At 40.2% G+C, this 24,399-nt stretch overlaps 1 protein-coding gene across 1 annotated transcript; it reads left to right on the plus strand.

Annotated features, from left to right (window-relative positions):
* The first annotated feature begins 613 nt into the window (after positions 1-613).
* On the plus strand, positions 614-2,422 carry LOC142376562 (zinc finger BED domain-containing protein 5-like). Its single transcript, XM_075459968.1, has one exon. It carries the CDS (start codon positions 614-616, stop codon positions 2,420-2,422), a length of 1,809 nt encoding a protein of 602 aa, XP_075316083.1.
* Positions 2,423-24,399: the final 21,977 nt, after the last annotated feature.

The following is a 24,399-nucleotide window of genomic DNA, read 5'->3' on the forward strand; positions in this document are numbered from 1 at the left end:
GAGAAGATCAAGGAGGCCAAACAAAAGTACAGGAGGAAACTGGAGTGGAAACTCCAGCAGAACAACATGAGGGAGGTCTGGAGTGGAATGAGGACCATCACTGGCTTCAGACTGTTATAAATTGGCTTTATTCTTAGACTTTATGTATTCATATTCTGTAGTTCACTAAATAATCTATGTTCCTAGTTTATACGTGTACACTCTGCTCTTACAAACGCAATGTATGTCCAAGACTTTAAGATGACGTAGCGGGATAAAATAACTGGGTCAGATAAAGCGTCTCTTTTAGGACAGATAGGTTTGGTACAGTAGATCAGTGATTCCCAACCGTGGGGGCCCGACCCCCCCAGGGGGGCGCCAAAGGTCCACGGGGGGTCGCGAAGCCCCCTTGATTTTAAGGGGTGTAATAAATCTAATGTGCTAAAAATAGATGACACTTCTCCACGCTGTCAGGATCCACTGGCAGACTTGGGAAAAACTGGCGGATGGACATTTGACCAATATATCACTCTTCCCCCGTGACTGATCACATGCCCTTCCGCCAGGCAAAGAAGTGCCGTACAACAGCGGAACAAACCTAACCTAGCAACAGAAACAGAGAGCTAATGGAAAAATGGCGAAGCGTCAGGGAGACGAGAATGCTGAATGTCTCAAAAAGAAAAAGAGAGGGTACCATGAAAGTTACATTGAGTTTGGCTTCATTGAAGCAATGGACAAAATTAGAGCCGAATGCATCTTTTGCAGTGAGAAACTGGCAAATGAAAGTTTGAAACCCTGCAAGCTGAAGCGACACCAGACAACCAAACATCCCGAGACGGTGGGTAAACCCAAAGAGTTTTTCCTCAGAAAAAGGGAACTCGTTGTCACAAACAGGCCCCAAAACATTAAGGACAGTTTTAATAAAGCGGGAAGAGACCAGACGCATGCAACGGTTGCGTCTTTTGAGTGCTCTCTCCTTATTGCGCAAGCCAAAAAGCCACACAACATTGGGGAAACGCTGATTAAACCTGCTTGCATTAAAATGGCTGAGCTACTATGTGGACCGCAGGTGGCTAACAAATTTAAGACTGTACCACTGTCCAATAACACAGTGAAAGACAGAATCGACAGAATGGCAGGAAACGTTGAGAACACACTCGTCGAAAAAATCAAGACGGGCCCGTTTTCAGTCCAGCTGGATGAAACTACCACTGTGGCACAGGAGGCAATTCTCGTTGTGTATGTGCAGTACATTGAGGAAACCGAGCTAAAACAGGACATTCTTATGTCTGTTAATCTCACAGGCACCACAAGAGGAGAGGACATTTTCAGTGTAGTTGATACGTACTTCACAAAGCACAATATTCCCTATAAGAATGTAGTTGCATGCTGCACAGATGGAGCCGCCGCAATGATGGGGAAAAATAAAGGCTTCAACAGCCGTTTGAAGGAAAAGGCGCCCCACTGCTTAGTGTTTCACTGCATGATACACAGACAGGCACTGGCAGGCAAACACCTCTGTGAAGATCTGAACGCAACCTTAAAGACTGTGGTAAAAATAGTCAACTTTATTAAAGCTCGTCCAGTCAACAAACGGATCTTTGCACAGCTGTGCGAGGATGAGGCGCACCAGACTCTCCTCCTTCATACCGAAGTGCGCTGGTTGTCCCGGGGCAGAGTGTTGGTGCGTTTCATGGAACTTAAAAACCAAATAAGGGAATTCTTAACCGTTCATAACCAAAAACTATCCGACGAAATGACAGATGAGTTCCTCATTAAGACTTCATATCTGGCGGAGATATTCAGTCTGTACAACGAGGCAAACAAACGCATGCAGGCCGCGGATGCCAACGTAATGGAGTGCAAAGAGACAGTGGATGCGTTTGTGCGCAAAGTGGAGTGTAGAAAGAATAAATTGGCAAAGGGAGACCTGCAACAGTTTCCTTTGCTACTTGAACAGTCAGGGGGGAAGTTACCTGATGCTTTGGCCAGACAGTTCACCGGCCACATGGAGAAACTTCAGGAGGAGATGCACTCGCGTTTCTCGGATATTAATGAACATGTCTCAAAAGACGCATGGGTAATGGACCCATTTCTCGCAAAAGAAGAGGATGTGGAGTACCTCCAGGCTGAGGATGAGCTTATGGATATAAAGTCCAATTCTCTCTGTAAGCGGTTTTATGCTGAACATGGATACAAGCGGTTTTGGCTTGTGAAAGGACCAGGAGTCGCCCCGAGACTTGCTCATCATGCGACCACCAGATTCATCTTGCCATTTGCCACAACATACCTGTCAGAGACTGCATTCAGCGCTCTGGTCACCATCAAAACAAAGGCACGCAATAGGCTTGATGTGCACAGTGACTTTCGTTTGGCTGTTACCAAAGTCACACCAGACATCCCATCACTGGTTCAAGAAATACAGTCTCAGAGCTCTCATTAAAAGACAGGCTGCCTGGACTCTTAAGGTGTGTGTATGACAGTGAAATTAAAAGGAGCTCATAATACAGAGAAAAATGTGTTCCTAAAACTTTAAGTTCTGAAGTTTATATATTGTAATTTTACACAGGTTTCCCCTCATTGTTCCATGCAGCTATTGTTTTTTTAATTTTATTTTAGCAGTGAGTAAATTGAAATATAATAAAGATAGTGTTTTTCAAATAAAATAAGTTATGATGTAATTGTGTGTGTGTGTGTGGGGGGGGGGGGGGGGGGGGGGGGGGGGGGGTCGCCTAATTTTACAATGGTAAAAATGTGGGTCCCTCAAGAAAAAGGTTGGGAATCACTGCAGTAGATGCACGCCTGAAACAACACTCACACACACACAGTTTATCACATCCAAAGAACATGACGAAGATGGTGGATGGCCTGCTCACGTCACTAGAAAATGTTCAATGATACGTTGTGGAGTGTAGGTACAACCTCTGTGAGATAAAGGTGAACATAAATATGAAATGTTTCCGGATATCGGGGCATGGTCGGACAGATTTCATGCGAGAACTCTGTCTCTCCGAGTCCAGCGCTGATACTTGACTTGTGACCACCAAGAAATACTTTGTTTAACTTGAGACTTCTCCAGCTTGTTCTTGGGCTTCCAATGAAAGAATCGGGCTAACAAGACCAACCAGCAATAGAGGAGTTGGGGGCAGCATGGACTGGGCAAATGAGATGAATCTGTTTTTTTAACCGATTTGACACGGTGGCCACGGCTCGCCCCCCCCATGGGTTCCTCTCCTGCATTCCTGCAGATAGCGCCCACTCCACTCTCTCTCCCTCCCCCTTCCTGCAGCCCCTCATCCTCCAGTGATGGCCCCCCCGCACACCTCCTCCCCAGGCTCCCAGGCTGATGACACTCGCCAACACAACACCTCTACCCCTCCCCCACCAGTCACCTCCACACTCCACATCACCGCTATGTGGAGTGCTACACCACATCTTCAACCTGAGCCTGAATCTTCAAAGGGTCCTCGTGCTGTGGAAGACGTCATGCATCCTTCCTGTGCCGAAGGTGCCGCGCCCTAGCGAATCCAAGGTCTACAGACCTGTGGTACTGACGTCACACATCATGAAGACCCACGGTTCAACCTCTACTAGACCTCCTCCAGTTTGCCTACCAGCCCCGACTAGGAGTTGAGGATGCCATCATCTACCTGCTCAATTGTGTCTACCCTCACCTGGACAAGCCAGCGAGCACTGTGAGAATCATGTTTTTTTACTTCTCCAGTGCATTCAACACCATCAGGCCAGCTCTACTGGGTGAGAAACTGACAGCGATGCAAGTGGAGCCCCAAATGACGCCAAAAAGACTTAGGCTACGGCTACACGAAAACGAAACAAGGGTTTTTTTGAAAACGGGTACGAAAACGATTTCGACCACACGCTTGCTGAAAACGATGCAGTACACACGAAACACCTCTAGGTGCGCTGTAAGCCACCCCCACTGGTTACAGAGAAGAAGAGAAGAAGCAATGCGCATGCGTGTATGCCCCTACTTCTACCAGCGCATCACCTGTAAATGTTCCTTCAACAACGCCGCTGTAGTTAGCAGTGTCTGCAGCAGTGCTGCTATCAATGTTGTGGGGTCCATGATGATCGCTGTCTGTCCTTGTTGTGTTGTCTTCTTCTTCCGGATTTTGAATGGAAGCCGCTTTTTTTTCTGGTCACTGACGTATGTGTATACGTCACTGCGTTAGCCATGTGACTGACGCAGAAACGTTTTCGCTGTAACAATGGAAACGAAACGACACCGTTTCAAAATCTTCCCACTCTGGAACCCGTTCTCAAAAACTATCGTTTTGGGGTAGTGGGAACGCCGGCTCCGTGTGGCCGCAACAGCCAAACGATAAGAAAAAGTATCGTTTACAGTGAAAAACGTTTTCGTGTAGCCGTAGCCTTAATAAGCTAAGCCAGCCACGTTGTGGGAGAGGAGCTGGACTCTCTGACAGTAGTGTTGGAGAGAGGAATGTTGTCCAGAATAAGATCCATAATGGACAACTCCTCAAATGCTCTCCATGATGTGCTGGCCAGCCAAAGAAGCACCTTTAGTAATAGACTTATTACACCACGCTGCACCACAGAGCGCCACAGGAAATCATTCCTGCCAGTGGCCATCAAACTGTACAACTCTTCACCTCAAGTACAATAATCTAGCTCACCTGACAATTAATTTACTTTCATTTTATATCTTATTTTATTCTATGCTTATTTTTTATTTTGTACATTGTTGGGGGAAGAGGGGGGGGGGGGGGGCGCAAATTTTAGTAGTCTCTAACTCACTAATGCATAGTTTTGTAACCTTCCAACTGATTTCCAGATATTTTTGTTACTTGTGTTGTGTATGATAGCTTGTTAATATGCCACTTTTGGAGGAGAATTTTTCATCAATTTTAGGAAGATTCAGGCTAGCTGTATGCTCCAGTATTTAGCCTATGGTCATATACAGCCAATCTAATCACCTCAGGACTAGCTCTATGTTTACTAGACAAACTTGAGAGTGGTATTGATCCTTTTATCTAACTTTTGAGAAGATAGTTGATACAGATGAAAGTGTTTAAGAGAAGGGATTGATTTCAATCCACAAAATGCTCTTCATAATTTATGAAGTTACAGAAGAGACTGTTGAAAATGAGTTTTTAAAGAACTTCAGTTTACTAGTCATTTTCCAGTTTATTCTAAACATGTTGAGGAAAATACATTTCATGCATTTTACATGAATGCAATATTGCCTTCTGTTCAGATTGTCAGTGCACACAAAATATAGAGTACATTTCATACTGATCCTAATACATTATTCACAACATCTCTTTTTCTCACATAACCAATCAGCATGGCCTATTTCGTTATGTTTAAGGAAAAAAGTCAATTGACTTGACTGCTTGTTCCTTCCATAACCGGAGCCATTTCTAGTACATTTTTTCAGAAATCTGTTGCAGGTTGCAAGTAAAGCCTGGGTTATCTATATTGAACCACATTCTGGCTTTGCTTCTGGCATCCTACTCATTCTCATTGTGAAAACAGTGGTTGCCTTGGCAACAAACACACCACAATAAGGGTATCTTAGGAGACAAACAAACCGTGCTGTGCCGTGGAGGCTGGGGCTGTGTGATAGATTTATGTAATCAAGGACATTCACTGTACAGACACTCTAGCTGCAATCTTGAAAATCTCCAGAGCAATGTTCATGGTTGTTCTGTTATATGGCTACATCCCTCATTTATTTGACCAACTAGCTGATAGACGTAAAATTTTCACTAACTTTCTAAGGCTTAGCATGTAAAAGAGTATTATCGAGAGAACTGACACTAAAACATGTTGTGACAAAATATCCTCAACAATGTCACTGTGTATCAGTATTCAGCTCATGAATTTATGTAAAGAGCATTCTTGATGGGATAAATGGATGAGTTTGTTTGCTTAAGCCAACAGATGTTCCCTCTACAGAAGCAGCTCTTAGCTTTATTTGCTAACAAAATAGTTTTGCCGTTCTCCCAATAGAAGATTTACATATTTGAACAGGCTGCTTTACTTCAGTGGACTGTCACAGCCTGTACAGCCATCTTTTTCGAATGTGGTGACATTTGTTGGATGCTAATAGGTGAAATTGTCTTGCTATGTTTGGAGCTGTCAGTTGTGGCAGGTCAGGATTTTTTTTTTTTGCGTCTATTAACACTTTCTTATTAAACTCCAGGTCCAGGACTACCAGGACATGCGCTGTACACTGCAGCTGGATTCATTAGAGGGCCATCATATAGTGAAGACTTTAAGGATACAAGAGTGTGTGTCCCAGTAACAAGGGACCAGTGTCCTCACAGTGCAGAAACAGCCGTGCAAATGATGACAGCCTTTATTATGTATGCTTTGAACGGCAGCACCAGTCAAAAATCTAAATATCCTGTCCTTAGTGGACACTTCGTTACTGCAAAAGTTCATTTTAGACAATAATATTTCCATGCTATATGGAAACTACTTTTCTTTTCTTTTGTTGTGTATATCTCATGGAAATGATTTACTTTTTCAACATTTCTGAACAAGCAAACATTTTATCTTTTTTTGTAATGAAGGCTAGCCGCAAATTCAACATGGCAGACTCACCAGGTGTTGGCAATCGCTCATCAACCTCCAGGTGTTGGCAATCGCTCATCAACCATCCAGATCCACATATAAGGCGCTCCTGCCTGGGGCTTTACCAGTTCATCGGCAAGCTGCATCCCACCACCTCCCCATCTCCCCATCTCCACCCGCTGTCTCAAGTCGACATCTCCTTCCTTTGTATGACTCCGCCACCAGGTTCGGGTCCCAAGGGGGGAAGATATTCAGCATCTATCTCCCTATGCCGGACTTGCAAGCTCACAGCGGTTCAGCTTGCATGTCCTCCGCCGGGGCCCGAGCGCCAAAGAAATATTGACAATAAACCTTGCAATTGTCTCCTATCTCTCCGTGTGAGTCTCTCCAGGTTGAAATATCTTTTTATTTGTTTTCAAAGGACATTCAAATAATACAAACATAAATTGTCTTTCTTCATATGGTTTGCAAGTCCTTTTAAATAATTATTTTCCCACGTCGGCAATGCAAGGCAATTTTATTTATAGAGCACAATTCATACACAGGGCAATTCAAAGTGCTTCACAGCTACATAAAATCACAAGAAGGCAATATGGGGGTACTTCATTCTTCCAGAATATAAGTATACATTTCTTTGCAAAATGAGTTATCAAAATGAATAATCTTCTTTTCGACTGATCCAACACTAAGGCCTTTGTATCATTGAGTAAATATAGACTACTGGACAGTTCGAACTGTCTATCCAAAACTACTTCAGTAAATGAGGGATTGAGCTCCAGTAATTTTTTAAGAGGCTACAATCCCAAAACATATGCATGAACGTCCCTTCCGCCTTACTACATCTTTGGCAGACAGCTGTGATATCTTTTGATATTTTATGCATTTTTGAAGGGGTTAGATAGGTTTTGTAGATAAATTTGAAATTACCTTCTTTGATTTTGTTACTTGTAAAGGGGAAGTGAATGTTGTTACAAATATTTAACCATGCATTATCATCAAATATTTTCCCCATGTCCTCCTCCCATATTTTCCTAACCAACACAAATGATGATGGGCTTTCTTTTATCATAAGGTTGTAAAATACACTAATTTTTTCTTTTAAGGTTTCTGAGGAGAGCAACAACTCCTCTAATTCAGATATTTCAAACCTTAATCGTTTTTCTTTAATAAGAGCTGTGATAACCATTCTTAGCTGTAAATACTTAAAGAATAGCATGTCTGGGAGCTCAAACTGTAGCTTTAAATCTATAAATGATTTGACCTTAAAGTCCGTTTTCAACATGTCCTTAAATTGTATTATACCAACATTAGTCCATTGACTTGTATTAGACAGGGTAGATTGAGATTTAAGGTCTGGATTTAGAAAAATAGGTGAATGAACAGAGGTACCAGAGGACAATCCCATTTTCTTTCTACATTTTTTCCACGTTTGTAAGGTGTTAGCAACAGTAAAACACTTATCAATATTCTTTAGTTTTTCAAAACGATCTATGAAAGGAAGAGAGCTGAGGAGCAACGGTTCAACCAGTTTTGACTCAATATTCACCCACATTGATTCTTGTCTCATTGTTATCCATGAAACTAGGTTCCTTATTTGTGCTGCCCAAAAGTAATACTGAAGATTCGGTAATCCCAGACCTCCAGAAGCTTCGGGCTTCATAAGCGTAGATAAACTAATACGAGGCTTTTTATTTCTCCATATAAATCTTGAGATACAGTTATTGGTCAATTTGAAAAATTCTACCGGGAGGGAACAAGGGAGCATCTGAAACAGAAAAAGAAATCTTGGGAGAACGTTCATTTTAATTAAATTTATTCTCCCTAAGAGCGATAATGGTAGTGAGGTCCACCTTAATAATTCTGATCTAACCTTGGATGAGAGAGTAGTATAGTTTTCTAGAAATAAGTTATCCAATTCTGGGGTAACGAATATGCCCAGGTACTTAAAGCCTTTTGGAGTGGGGTTGAATCCACTCAAAGCTAGCATTTTTGCGGTTGGTGTCATGTGCAGAAAAATCGCATTGGACTTATGGGGATTAATCTTATATCCTGAATATTTGCCAAATTCATTAATTGTACTTAAAGGATAAGACCGGTTTTTTGACATTGGGCCCTTGATTTCACATTATAACATGATGTTCTACTCACCCCTGCTTGTTGTTGAACATTTGGAGCTGTTCCGAAGATATCCGAGAGGCGTCTGGCTGCTCTCTTGAGATATTCGGCCATGAAACGGTTTCCTATGGGCAAGCTTATACAGGTACAAACTATGCTGTTTATAATTTATTAATTACTGTACAATAGCACTGATAACGTGGAGTTGCGTCGCTTACTTAAAAAAATCCGGGTTACTGTAATTTTGAATTTTTGTCGTAAAGTGGGTGTCACTGACGTCATCGTCGTGCTACTGCCACAGACAGCCCACAGACCTGCTGCCTATTTATTCATTCGGCTAAAATTCTAAATTAGTAACCCGGATTTTTTTAAGTAAGCGACGCACCTCCACGTTATCAGTGCTAGTGTACAGTAATTAATAAATTATAAACAGCATAGTTTGTGCCTGTATAAGCTTGCCCATAGGAAACCGTTTCATGGCCGAATATCTCAAGAGAGCAGCCAGACGCCTCGCGAATATCTTCGGAACAGCTCCAAATGACCAACAACAAGCAGGGGTGAGTAGAACATCATGTTATAATGTGAAATCAAGGGCCCAATGTCAAAAAACCGGTCTTATCCTTTAACAGGTGGGGGACTGAATGCTCAGGATCTAAAATATATAAGAGAATATCATCTGCGTATAATGACATTTTGTGTTCTCTAGCATCCAACTTAAAGCCTCGGATATTACTGTTACTTCTAACAAATGTGGCGAGCGGCTCAATCATTATAGCAAAGAGTAAGGGTGACAGAGGACACCCCTGCCTTGTTCCTCTAGTTAGAGAAAAGAAGTTTGAACAGTGTCCGTTTGTAATGACTGCCGCTTTGGGGCCGTTATAAATACTTTTAATCCAATTAATAAAATTATCGCTTATTTTAAATTTATCAAGGACAGAGAAAAGAAAATTGAATTCCACCCTATCAAATGCCTTCTCTGCGTCTAGAGAGAGAAGCAGAGAAGATTTTTGCTGATTATTGAGGCAATTAATTATATTTAACGTTCTTCTTATATTATCAGCTGCATATCTGCCTTTTATGAAACCTGACTGGTCAGGGTTGATAAGTTTGGGTAGGATAGACTCCAGCCTTTTAGCTAAGAGTTTGGTGATAATCTTATAATCATGGTCCAAAAGACTTATAGGTCGATAAGAAGAACAGTGTAGGGGATCTTTACCACCTTTAAGTAGGACACTGATATGAGCCAGGTTCATTGTTTGGGGGAGTGTATTATTCTCGCAAAAATGATTCACCATTGCCATAAAAATAGGGCGGATTTCAGGCCAGAACTTCTTGTGAAAATCAACAGAGAAGCCGTCTGGTCCTGGACTTTTATTTAAAGGCATTGAGTTAATTGTTGCCAGTACTTCTTCTGTAAATGGAGAACTTAACATTTGATTATCTGAAAGAGAAACTTCCGGTAATTTAATTTTACTTAAGTAATCTTCCAATTTTTCTTGAGAAAAGCCCTGTTGTGATTTATAGAGATTATTATAGAAGTTGAAAAAAGTATGATTGATTTCCTGAGGATGAGGAATTTAAAACATTACAACAATATTACTGGGCATGTATTGTTGTAATGTTTTAAATACTTGAACGCAGTTTTTCTAGAGAAGATTAATTGTTTTGTATATGGGAGTATTGTCCATTGACTCTTTTGGGCTTTCACATGCGCGAGCGTACAACTAACCGGTGAGTTACATGCTGTTTATAAAGTTGTTTTGTAACGTCCCCATGCCAGTAATGTGAGAACCATGCATATGGTTTTGATGGTAAGGCTTGTGACTTTATTGTCGGATGGTTTATAAAGTGGTGTGACGTTTCTGCAGTGTGCAAGTTGTTGTTTTACGTGGAAGGGTTAGCGCTTGCCCCTACCCACCACGTATTAGCCTCGCATGACAAAGGGAGCGCAGATTTGCACCTGTCTGTGTACCACTATCAGTATTTGACAACCTCTAGCAATGGAAATTCACTTCAAATGCCCCAGAGTTCTCCTTTAAATATGGAATGAATAACAAATAAAGAAACTTTAATTTTAACAAGTGAAAGTAATATATATTTGCATATATATATATATATATATATATATACATAAAAACATAAAGATTACATGCCAGCAATTAGAAATTTCTCAGAAAGGGACAATGGCTGTTTCTGTCACCATCCTGGGCATATCTGAACTGAGGAGGATCATTAATAAAAATAAAAAAAAAGAAGCCTGTGAAGCCTTTAATGCTGCATATTTCATTTATGAAAAATGCTTGGAAAAAAAGTCTAAAAAAAAAAAGCCTCATCTGAAGGGAAAGTGTTCTAAGAATCAAAGCTCTGTCCAAAATAGTGAAGCAAAATGTACTTTTTGTCGATTAGACTGTTGGAGAGTGGTTATTAATTATTCAAAGGGTCCATAAGAATTTGTTCTGCTAAAGGGTACAATACTAGCCTCTCAGACCAAGGGTCTATTTTTCCCCCACAGTGATATGTAGTATATATTAATATTTTTGTGGAATTAATGATCTGAAACAGTGGTGTCCAAATATTTCAATATGGTCGGCATAGTGTCACAGAGGACCAAGTGTACTTTTTCAAATACGATGAAAAAGTTATAGTCCCTCTGATGTCTTTGTTCTGTTACATAAAAGCATGTTCACATTTGAAGTTGCCTTAGAGGGATAAACTGGCATGTGCCTAATTTTTACTAAGTACTAATATTATTTGAATTAACGTTTCATGTGCATCTGGAGGAACAACAAGGTTTTGTCTCTGCTTGGGCTTCCAGAGTCTTCCTCAAATTTAAAGTGCTTAGTTTGCTTAGAAGGTCTCACAAATGATGCCACAGGGTCTGAATGCATCGGGAGGTATCCAGGTGGTGGAACTTGACCAATTCTAGGCACAGTAAGTCAGTATTGTCTTACAATTAATATATAGTCTTTTAATGTTTTAGTATTATTTATTCAGTCTTGCACATTTTAGTTTGTATTATATTTACTTTGCAAATATACCGTATTTTTAAAGTCCCTCTATTTTGTATATCTAAGCAGTGTTTACATTTTTATCTCAGTATATAATGGCAGATATGAGAACATTTGAAGTGTTTTTAATACACATTACAACACAGTACACATTACAACTTTATTTCTTAAAAGATTTTGGGAATATCATAACTGGATTTACAAATTTGGTTCCCACATTAGTTATAAATGTCAACTAAATAATAAATGTCATACCTGCTGGCATGGTCTCAACTGTCTATTGGTTACTTCTATAGTGCTTATCAATTTGGTAATGAACAGGGTGGGGCATACATTTCATTTTAGTTTCCATTCGGAGGAATTTGTGTACTCAATAAGTTTTGTGGCGGTGACATTTAATATCTCCGCTGTAGAGTGCTACCAGATCTGACACCTGTCAGGCTTTTGAAACAACAAGGAAATTCCAGTATTGATTAAATCAAGAAAAGAATTGACAGGCTAATGCTCCCGAAGTGTAATACAGACTGACTTAAAAAGTTATTCGTCCCCCAACCCATCAGTCTGTACAACTTAACGTTTGGAAGGAGAGCAGGACAAGTGAGGACTGAGGTAGAGAAGAAGAGGTCTGATCATGTACAATGCATGGAATAAATTGGCTCTTGCAAAGAATATTTTTTATACATATTCATATACATACATATAGATGAGCTAGCTAGCTAGATATTCATTACCCTTAATTTATTCATAAATATCATATGTAGCTTTTATTCCCCATTGTATAATCCTTCCTTTTAATTTTTTTATGTTTCTATACATCTTGACCGCTTAGATTCACTGTGCAAAGCTCACTAAAAAAGACTTCCTGTCTGTCTGCATGAAATGAGTCAAATTATCTTGCAGTCCCACATTAACTCACTGTATATACCACCATGTGTGCTGCATGGTTAGTATTCTGCATGTATTGACTATTGTATCCTGTACTGTGTGGTTTATACAATTCACTTTGGCATCATCTGGCTGGAATCCCCTTGGAAGTGTGTTAGTAATGCAACCAAAGACATTTGGTACAAATCAGTTCCGAGTCATCTGGAATTGGCCACCCATTTTTCTTCTTTCTTTTTTTTTCTTTCATCAAACAATGTTTACAGTTATTGTTCTGTAATGCAGGTAGAATAACCAAAGCCAACTCAGAAAGAGTGTTTACATGCTGGAAATATTATTGAGCGAGGCAACTCTATCACAAATCAGGACAGCCAGGATATGGCATAACTGAGCATAAAGGTCAGTTCATGTACTTAAAAAGAAAGACGGAGACTGACAAGATCCTACTGTGCTGCTGCAGTGTCTGGAAGAATATAAATCAGCATCACATGCACTGCTGCAGTCATATTTCAGCTTTATTTTTGGCCCCGCTTCTCTATATTCTTGCTCTTTTTGTCCCTCTGAATCTAACTCAACAGAGCATAAGCTTTAAAGTCCCATTTTAAGTCCAATCCAAACAATAAATGTAATAGTATGTCCTCTCACCATTGGATATGTGAGTAAACATGAGGGCTACTGAGGTCCGTTTCACGTAGCAGGTTTAGTGAAAACTCTGAGTAGGTTAACCCTGAAATGAGGGAAACCCTGAGTTTTCCGTTTCACAAAGGGAGGTAACTCAACCCCGAGAAAGAGGGGTAACTCTAGCCTGTTTCACAAAGAGAGGTAACTTAACCTCACGGTCAGTTACCGTAGTAACAGACTCTATGAACCTAACCTGGTCGGGACCAGGTTTTATTCAAGAAACCTTGAGTTTCTTTCTGTCTCCGCCCTCTTTCAGCCACACACGCCATTTGATTTCCTCATTCATTCATTTAGCAGAGCGAGTTCTTCTACTTCTATAAGTCCATTAGATACAGTAGGAGGCAACTTTTTTCACGAACATGTCCTTTTGACAACGATCCCGTGGATGAAGGTGCAGCATTATTGCGCAGAGAAATAAATATTCGTCGGAGAAAGTTATCAGACCGCGCATAGATTTTTGCATTTACAGACAATTTTCTTTTTGAGCGGCACCATCAGAATGTGTTGGGACAAAAGAAAAAAAAGACATAAAAGACAAATAAATATTTGTATGAATAGGCTTAAAAAAGACATATATAGGCCTATTATATTTTATAAAGGCACTCGTGTCTTGGGGGTGGACTCCCTCCGGGGATTCCCTCAGCCACTGGCCTCCCGTTAGAGGTGGTGGCCACCACCCGTTTTACGGGCATCTGCCTTCTTTCTGTTGGCTCAGTATAAGTCTGTGTTAGTTTAAATAGGCTTAATTATTTAACAGAACATGATATAGATGATGACTCTAAATTGTCCTTCTGAGTGACTGTGAGTGTGCATGGTTGTTTGTCTCGTTTGTCTCTATGTGGCCCTGTGATGGACTGGCGGCCTGGTGTACCCCGCCTCTTGCCCATTGACCGCTGGGATAGGCTCCAGCCCCCCCGCGACCCGACTGACGGATTCAGCGGTGTATAGATAATGGATGGATGGATGGTATAGATGAGAAGACATAGTTTATGTGTGTGAAAACAGCATTATGTTGGGAATAAAATAACTGCACAGTCAAATAGCCACTTAATATTTATTTTACAGTGTAAAACATGATCAAAATGAGGTACCTCCATGCCGAGGTCTCACCTGTTTGAACAATATTTTTATATTTCATCTTAAACTGCTGCCAATAGCGCTTCTCCCCTGCGGGATTGCACCTAAATGAAATAAATGAATGGGCTACCTTTCAAGCAGTTTCCCTGTAATATTATTGTGATTGCAAAGGACTACATTTAAACTTACACTTTTGTTGCTGCAGCGGTGTTGCACTTATTTCTAAAAACGTATTGAAACTCGCCGTATGAGCGCATTAAGATTTCCAATTCGAGGTTGGTGAAAAACGTAGCCCCTCCTCTTCCCCGTTGCCAAGGTGACTCGTCGAATCGGGGCTCCGTTGATGCTGGCTTTTTAAAGTTGTGGTGCACGCGCTAAACTCAAGGTGAACTTACTCAGAGTTGATTAACCTCACTCAAATCAGCGTTTCTGGAACCGAAAACTCAGGGTTTTCTATCTCAGAGTAGATCAACTCAGAGATCAGGAATAGACTCAGAGTTGGTTGAACCTGCTACGTGAAACGGACCCCTGGACTGTTGGGTTTACAGAATTGTTTACAATAAAATCCCTGTTTTATTGGTTCAGGTTGATAACAACAACAGATCAGAACTTTGCACCTGTGTTTTGTTTACCTACACATCCGTTCATTCATCATTAAAGAAGTTTGGAGCTGCGCGTGGTGCTGAACGCCCGGCTGCTGAAAATAAGGATGTTTGTTGGACACATTATGGGATTTGCTTTGATGTGGAAAAAAAAAAAAAAAAAAAAAGAAAACATGTGATGGAATAGGAATCATTTGACAAACTGCATGAATTTAATGAATTTTTATGTTTTTGCTCATTCAGTTAGATCATTATTATTCTCTGTTTTCTTTGCCAGTATCATGCCAGCTGCTCATTATGGTTTTTTTTTGTATTTCATTCATTAGTCCCTTTACAGACTGTTTATCTGAGCTGCTTTCATTCCTTTCTTGCAGAGGGCAATGCTTCTATAGCAAACAGACTAAACGGTCACCTGAGCAGCTAAAATCACAGTAACTATCTTGAATTTGGCTCATTCGAGCAATAAGCATCAACAAGCCATGTAACCAGCTACGATGCGGTATAAATATTCATGGTACACAATAAATATGGAAACTCAAACAGCTTGCAAGCTGCACTACAAGCAACAGACGAGTTCTGGGAATAGAATTGAGAGACTTGGACTACATGTCTCACTTGTGCGGCGTTTTGTTTTATTAATAGTATAATCATTATTAGACTGTACATTTGAAATAGAAAAGAACAAAAAACCCCAAAAGGAAAATTGTTTTTTCAAAAACTTATCAACTTTGGATGCTTTTTGATATTTCACTAAAATGAAAGCTTTAAATTGGAAAAGAATGATCAAATGATATATTAAATAAAAGGGTAATCAGACTGGTGGTGTGGTGCTCAGTGCTATTGCCTCACAGCAAGAATGTCCTGGATTTTTAATCTCGGTTGGGCCTTTCTGTGTGGAGTTTAAAAAGAGGTGTCATGAGATTACTACTCATGTGTTCATTGAGATTTATCTACTGATGGTCTGATTGTAACACTGAGTGGAATGGTTATAGAGACATGTAAAGGTCTTGAGCCACCTGCCATGTCTCCATATTTTGCTTCCAAGTAGCCATAATTTCTTGTAATCATTCAAAGTGGTCTCTGTCAACTGTTTTCCAGGCTTTCTGAAGATATTCCAAAGTTTATCTTTAGATATTGGCACCTAAATTAATAAACTAGTGATGTGAGTACATATAATAGGCCCTTTGTTATGAGCAGCCTGTCAGAAAGACACATAATTTATTCCCATTTCATGTGTTGCATCTATACCAAAATGCCAAAGACAAACAGTATGACAGGTAGAAAACAACAATTTTGCACTAAGAAGGTGATTCCAAAAGAACTATTAGCTAAAAACCTGGGGCATCTCAGCATGGTGTGCAGTGTGCCCATAAAAAAAAAAGACATACGACCTGAGAGAAGCATAGTGTTCTTCGGCAGATCCATTTATGGTTTGCAGAAGCCTCATCACAAGTGGCAAATGGTCCCCGTAGAAGAGTAGCTGTCACCATCCACTCTTAATGAAGTGAAACAGGCGAAAAAGGCGGAGATATGCCAAATGATACAAGAACTGGACTGATAATCAGTGGCAACAGGTCTTATGGAGGGATGAATCCTCCCCAGAGCCCGGACCTGAACATTACTGAAGCAGTGTGGGATCATCTTAACAGATTAAGGAATAAAGGGCAGCCAACATCCAAAGAAGAGCTTTGGTTTGTCTTTCAGGAAGTCTGGAGAACTATTCCTTGTCGTATGGTGGTGGGTTGGCAGGACACGGATGCGGACTCAGAGGTGTAAGACAAAACAGACTGGGTTTTATTTTTTAAAAAAAACAAAGTTAAACAAAAGGCGCAGCTGAGCTGGATAACAAGACTAAACTGTGGGATAAATACATGAATATCATTGAGACGAGGCAAAGCAAAACAAAAGACTTGACATGAAAAACATTCAACTTTAAAGGCGTAGCTTGACGTGGCAAGGGAGTGGTGATATCGGTATTCAAACTGTGTTCAAGTATTTAAAACATTACAACAATATTACTGGGCATGTATTGTTGTAATGTTTTAAATACTTGAACACAGTTTTTCTAGAGAAGATAATTGTTTTGTATATGTGATTATCGTCCATCGACTCTTTTGGGCTTTCACATGCGCGAGCCTACAACCAGCCGGTGAGTTACATGCTGTTTATAAAGTTGTTTTGTAACGTCCCCATGCCAGTAATGTGAGAACCATGCATATGGTTTTGATGGTAAGGCTTGTGACTTTATTGTCGGATGGGTTATAAAGTTGTGTGACGTTTCTGCAGTGTGCAAGTTGTTGTTTTACGTGGAAGGGTTAGCGCTTGCCCCTTAGCCACCACGTATTAGCCTCGCATGACATGCTGTGCGGACAGAGCGATCTCCACACAGGGAGCGCAGATACGCACCTCTCTGTGTCCTACTATCAGTATTTGACAACCTCTAGCAATGGAAACGCGCTTCAAATGCCCCGGAGTTCCCCTTTAAGGCTGTGTTGAAGAATAAAGGCGCTCATAATTGTACAAATTCTGTTATTGCGTGTTATTTCCACAGATTTGAGCACATTCTTGAATAACTCACTGCTCCCATTTCCCATTTTCTTGGCAATATATAAAAATAAATGATACGTTCTGTATTTGTTTGTGCACCAACTGATACCATCTTAACTAACTCTCTGTACTTTATTGTTCCTCCAAACAGAAATAAGAGGGCAAGACAGAGATCAATGAAGAGATTAAGGAGAATGTGGTGAGATGACATTTCCCAATTGCAGACTGTTTGCTGAGGAACTTTCAGGGTGCAGAAGTGGCCAAATGTCCAAAGTGTTTACGAACTTTCCTCCACAGATTATTTCTGTAGTGTCAGGAGAGACTGATCTGTCTCTCCAACCTGGATCTTTGAAATGACAAAACCCCGAAAAGAATTCTCATGAGTTTTCATCAAAGAGCTTTTTGATTGAATGTATCTTTTTTCTCTCGTAAAAATGTCATTTCATGGTCTTCTGTCTCCAGGAAACAAAGTCTCATTTTCAGTTGTAGTTAATGAACCAGATTTTCGAGCATTAGTTGGCACTTAGCATCCACATTTACAGTAATTACTGCAGAATATAGGGCACACTTGAGTGTGGTGCTATGGCACTCTTCATGAGCTGTAACCGCACACCGTTATCCAAAGATAAAGTGTGATTCTTTGGCAGAGTGATATTTTGGCACTAGATTACAACTGAAAACATCAAATAGCGATTATTATTTTAGGGTTTTTATGTCTCTCTATGATGAATAACATGAAATATTTAACCATGAAAGGCAAAATGCAGCAGAAAGTCTTTACCAACCTGGGCCTGACTTACCAAGGGGTAAGTAATTTATAAGAACACTATGTGCAGATGAAGCTCAGCGTTCTGCATTCTGCAACCCGATTAATTCCTGTAAGCCTAATTATGCAAGTTCAACTCAGTTTTTCAGTTAGAATCCCTGAGAGATAAGCAGCACGTCTTTTTTTTGTTTTGTTTTGGAGTGTATTGTGCTTGTACCACTTCTTGGCAACTATGGGCTGAACTTGGAAGAATCATTAGTTTTATTCCAATTGCAGCATACTGTTCTGATAAGAACTTAATTTGGTAAGCTCTCACGAAACACAAAATCACCAGATACTAATTTTCTTGAAACATAGACCAAGTGAATAGGTGTGGACACATTTCACAAAGCTATTTCAAAGGCAAGAATACTCCATAGCACTGTGGGGAGAAGTTGTACGGTCCCTTTTGGGTCGTCATCTTCTATTCTACAGACAAATAAATTCTAATGAAGAATTATTAGTTCACTTGGTGAATTACTTTTCCATTCATTCACATACCCTCCACTTAGGAGTTTATCATTGAATCTTTATGGCATATTCATATGAAATGCTTTGCAGGTTTCACAGTTCAAGTCCATTGTCGGGGACCAAGCAGTAAGGCAACAAGGACACGGGTGCTTTTGTTCAAAAATGGATTTCCTTATATACCCAAAAAATATGAAAAATGTTGTCAAATCAAATCAAAAGTCCAACTAAACAAGCCTATAAAAGATGTCAATCTAATAGAACTCAAACGAATTACTGAACATGACTGACATAATGACCTACCTACACAGACACATAAGGGGAACTTAAATTCTGGTTCAGCTAAATCATGTATGACACAAGGGGGAAACTAAATAATTGCTACATTCTAAACCAACAAAAAAAACACAGAATAAACCCTAAACACATCTATGACCATGCAACATATGGATCAGTCCAATAAGGCATGCTGCTGAGTCCTCAGGACTTCGCTGCACCTTTTGCTGCACCACGAAGGAGAAGTCGAATTACATGTAACTCAAAAGAAATAAAAGAGTATTACTACAAACAATTACTACATTTACAAACTGTAAACAGAATTTGACATTACAGTGCTAGTATATGTGCACTCCATATCAACACCACAAGGTGAGAAAAATAAACTAATTAGGTAAAGAAATAACGTGTTGAGTAGTGTGTTGTGTATTGTAAATTAAAGTGGAAATACACTGGTCCTGAGGTGTGGATGTTACCATTTGTGGCTGGCCATCACATCCATTATTTTCAGGGGTTTTTTTTACCTTTAACAGCTTTTGAGGAAAACACCAGTGTCTTTTCTTGCTACGTGCTCCACTAAAAAAGTGCATTTAAAGTATTCAAAAATGGTTACAGTACAAAAAAAATCCATGGTAATATGCTTCCACATAGAGCTGTTTATAACAGCCGTAACACTGACAAAGAGTGCTCACTGTTGAAATGATGCGGAGAATAACTGCAATCTACAACCAGCTTTCGAAGCCAATCCCTGTTTCCCAGAGCTTTGATTTTAAGTTGCCGGAAGCCGAATCTTCAGGCCCCAGTGAAGCAGAATGTCTTCTCTGTGAAGAAAGAGCAACTGCTGCACTGCAGCAGAATGACAAACACCTATCTTTTAAGATGCCGTTGACTTCAACTCTTGTCCAACAAATTGAATCCTCTTGCAGGCAGACGATCGCAGAACTTAAGCAAAAACAAACCTCTTACACAAAACACACACTGTCTTTTCTCAGCTTTAGTATCTATTTTGTGGGGCCATTGCCTCCTGATTTATGTCTGTGTTAAAGCAGAACTGTCATGCACTGCTGCGGCTGCACCCCGCAGCTGATACTCTTCTGTGGATGTACAACTATATTACATGCCTCTCCTTCCCAGCAAGCAGAAGTGGTGAGACTGAGACAATTCTGTGATGGCTCCAAGGAAGTAAAATGAATCAAGTAGGTGGTGACAGACAAACTCGTGAAGTGTAGGTTTCACTGGTAAAACAATCACGTTGAGTTTCTGTTCCACTTTCTCTGTCTCTGTTTAATGTCTCTTTCTTGGCCAGTTCAAGAGAGAGGCGGGCAGATGAACTCCAAAGCTCTGTAAGTACACTATCAGTTGCCAAATTTACAGTCTCTAAAGGCATCTTTGATTAACAAGAAGAACAAGTTGCAGTGGTAGAGGAAGAACTGGAATCTTCATTTGTGGATGCAGCAGACCAAATGACAGGATTTTTTTTGGTGAGGAAACGGATGAGGTTGGCTGCTGGGAATTATTGCAGGGCTATTGTTTTAGACTGCATTGGTTATAGGTGCACCTAATAAACTGCTGAGGGAATGTACATCTGTCTTTGTGTTATATGTACTGGTGAGCAGGAGACAGTAATGCACAGTTAATGAAAGCGTAACTGTTTTAGCAAGAAACAAGCACATTATCACACAATTTCATCATTTTCTCATACAATAGCTCCTCAGAAAGTATGACCTGTGCTGAATTCTGTTGGAATTGTTGAAGCCCAATATTCAGAAACTCATTATCTAATTGAAAGGCATGCTAAGATCTAAGAGGGGAAAAAAAAAAAAATGGAATTTTTTCAATGTGAATGTAAACGTAAACCTGTTTTAATCACCTATTAACTTTTTTCAATATTTTAATGGTATGACCCTTCAGATGTGCGCAGCGGTGGATTTCTCTGCTGAGATCATCTTTATATATGCATTGCCTTTGTGTTTTCTTATTTGTCTCTCTTTATGATTTTAATGCGTCTCCAGCCTTTGTGCAGTGCATGTAGGTGCCAGCTAACGACAGCACACAGGCACGAGGACTGAAAAGGCACATTTCAAATTACTATCTCCTCCCTCCAATTGGCTTTTTGAATTGCTCAGCCTCAGCCGTACACACATACTTACAAAACTGGTACCTTCATCTGATGACGCCTGTTTCTCATATACACTCCATTTGGAAAGCGCTCTCAGTTTTTCCCATTAAAACTGCTGTTTGCACGTGGACGAGAGGTGCAACTTATGTGCAAAATATTTGTGTGGACAAAGCCTAAATCCTACAAATTGATTCTTCAAAGATGGTTTACTGACAGTTATGCATTTCTCTTTCCTGTCACCCCTAACTGTGCTGTCTCCTTCACTATAGCTTAATTAATGCTGTTTACTTGTCCCGTATCAAATTAGAGCTTGAATTTCTCAAGTCTTCAGAGGTAAATTTTTAATGATCAGATATCAGGTAACGGGTAATGCTTCTCACCTTCTAAACAACGTAATGAATAAACAACAAAGTGTCTTCAAACAGAGGCTTCTTCAGCTCTGCTGCCATAAGGACTAATACAGGAGGTCATGCCTGTCAGTTTACATAATATTCCTCATATTATAATATTCCTTATCACTGTTTAGTAGTGTGATGGCTGTATGGCGGTGTGGTGGTTAGCACTGTTACCTCATAACGAGAAGATTTTCAATTTCTGGCTAAACCTTTCTGTGCCGAGTTCACATGTTTTCTCCCAGTATTGTATCTTCCTGCCACAGTCGTAAGACTGGTGTTTCTGAATTTACCCTTGGAGTGAGTGGAAGTGTGCTTACTTGTTTGCGGGTATGGAAAATGAATAAATGCATTTGCTCTCCTATTTATTTATTTGAATAAAATCATGAATCATTCATTACACTGCAACAATCCTCTAAAAACCCTGAAAGCCTGATATAATGACTAAACAAGCAACAACAGTTGGCACCTTGCTTTAACCTGGTAGAAAGGAGAATGAGCCAGGCAAGTAGATTGGGAGGTTTTTTACAGAGATTCTATTTGGCAACAATTGTTCCCATCTACTCTTGATGACTGACAGGAGGTTTTTCAGTGGGAGGAAAGAGGCGACAACGTGCGAAGTAAGGTGTCAGTGGAGCTGGAATGTTAAGTCCAAGGGAACAAACGGAGGCTACACTGACAACACAGCACCTAAAAGAAGATGCAGCTGGAGTGTCTGTCCTGCTGTGCAGTTAAATAGGTGATGTTCATCACCAGCTACTGTGAAATCAGCTGGTGTCATCTGGAGCTGTAAGTTAATGCTAGTTAAATCAGACTGCATGCTAAAATGTTTAGTTCTTGTGGTTTGTATGTCGGGGATCACAGTGTAATAAAGGCATGCAATGGTTCGTGATACTGTTTTTGGTAACCCATAAAGTACGTGTAATATAACCCTTTTTTCCCCTCCCCTCCAACAAACACTGGAGAATATACACAAGCCTGTCATATTGAGCTGCACAGTTGCCTTGAGTTGTGCTTTCTGACTATACAGCAGTTATCTGACCACACTGACAGTGGAAAGTCTAGAAGCAACTGACAACATCTGACTTTGACGGTTGATTTTTTTTTGTTAACTTTTTTTGCCCTGTCAAGTTTTATTCTATGCTCAGACAGGAATATGTAAACCTGACTTTCTGTTATATGGCAGTAAAAGTGCACTGCCAAGCAGCTAGCCTGATTATTGGACTGCGCTTACAGTTCTGTGTCATTCAGTCTGACAAGGGTCGATGGAGGTTTGCTCACACTATAATTTCCCTTTGTTCCTGAGGAGTGAATTTGTGATATTTAAAGGTTATGCTACGTGTTCTTAAAGCTGTGGCTCTGTTTGTGGGACTAATACATTCACAAAAATGTTAACCACAGTTAAAAGAAGAGTTTTAGAAGACCTGAAACAATTAAGCTATTGATGTTGCAACTGTCAACATCATAACATCAAATTTCTGTGACAGTCTGACAGATCCGAGCGATCCATGAATAAATCAACATTACAGACTGAAAAGTCTCTTCTATTCTAGAAATTTTGTTTCACTGTTCATGTGAAATAATAGCCATATCAGTCAAAATGATATGACCTAACATGGGGGACAAATAAAGTGCTTCAGCAAGAACAATGATGGACTGAAAAAACTGATGGACCACCAAAACTGATCTGCAATCTATTACAATGACTTAGTCAGTCTCACATAGACCTCCTCAGCTTGTGTTTCAACACCTGGTTGATTGTGTCTTGACAGGATTGACTGCTAGTGCTGCCATGGGCTTCTGGTTTAGCTGCTTTGCATTGAGATGATACTTCAGGCTTAAAGTATTCCAATGATGCAAAAATTCCTTACTGAAGAAACTGCAAAGAATGGTGCTCTGTCCACAGTTCCAACCAGCTATTTTTTAAACATGAATGTCCAAGTCACGGGGGCAAATAGAATCTTCTCGTGTGTCTCATGAGCTGAATTTCCCACCAGCACATCAGGAAGTCAAAGGGCACCGTGGAATGGAGGTTGTTTTTTTTTTAACGTGTGTTTTTAACATATAATACGTTATTTAGACAGCCCTTATTTTAACAGAAAATCAGCTTGATCTATATGAAGGGTTCAACAGCGATTAAGCTGCTTTATGGAAGGAGAATTCAAGTACTTTTTCATATTGAACAAGACAAGACACATTTTAAGCACAATACTAAAACTGACACCCCTCCAGCCATTCATGGAGAGCACCAGTAATCTATGTATGCATGTAGTATGTGGACAAAATATGGAAGCTTGACTATTAGCGGGAAGCTATTTTTGCAGTGCAGCTTCAGCTGGCAGGGGTTTGTTTTGCTGTCCTCCTCCACTATCTTTGGTAAGTTGTAATTATTATACACACTGCCATCGCAGGGATTGAGGAGCTTTGGGTTTTCATTAGGTTTGGAGATGAGTACTAATTTTAAGCGGAGGAAGCCTTCTATATCTAATCCTGTGTGCAGACGGATTGCAAGTGTCTTTCTTTTTTTTTTTTAACATAGTCGTGGGCAGGAAATGTTGCTTCCAATGAACTGGAAGATTCTCTGTGTCTACAAGATATTTATTTAGCTGTTTGTGTTTAAAGCTTGGATGATGCTGCTGGCTGTTCTGGTGAGGTCAAAGGACAAAGCAGCTTAGTGACGAGACATATTAGATAATCATTTGAGTAAGATTGTGTCCATCTTTGGCCACTTGCTTCATGTAATTGTTGCTGATGTCTTTTTTGGAGGCGGGGGGGGGGCCCCTGGGCTCCTTGACAGGTCATCATCTTTATCTTCCTGTTGATGCTGCCTCTTTCCATCCATCAGGCAATACCATGACTCCCGCTGTCGTCTGTTGTTCCTACAGCA

This window comes from Odontesthes bonariensis, chromosome 3, assembly GCF_027942865.1.
Source record: "Odontesthes bonariensis isolate fOdoBon6 chromosome 3, fOdoBon6.hap1, whole genome shotgun sequence".
NCBI classification, from domain to species: domain Eukaryota; kingdom Metazoa; phylum Chordata; class Actinopteri; order Atheriniformes; family Atherinopsidae; genus Odontesthes; species Odontesthes bonariensis.

Excerpts from the sequence above, each read along its gene's own strand:
- LOC142376562 (XM_075459968.1), top strand. The coding sequence starts at position 614 with ATGGCGAAGCGTCAGGGAGACGAGAATGCTGAATGTCTCAAAAAGAAA.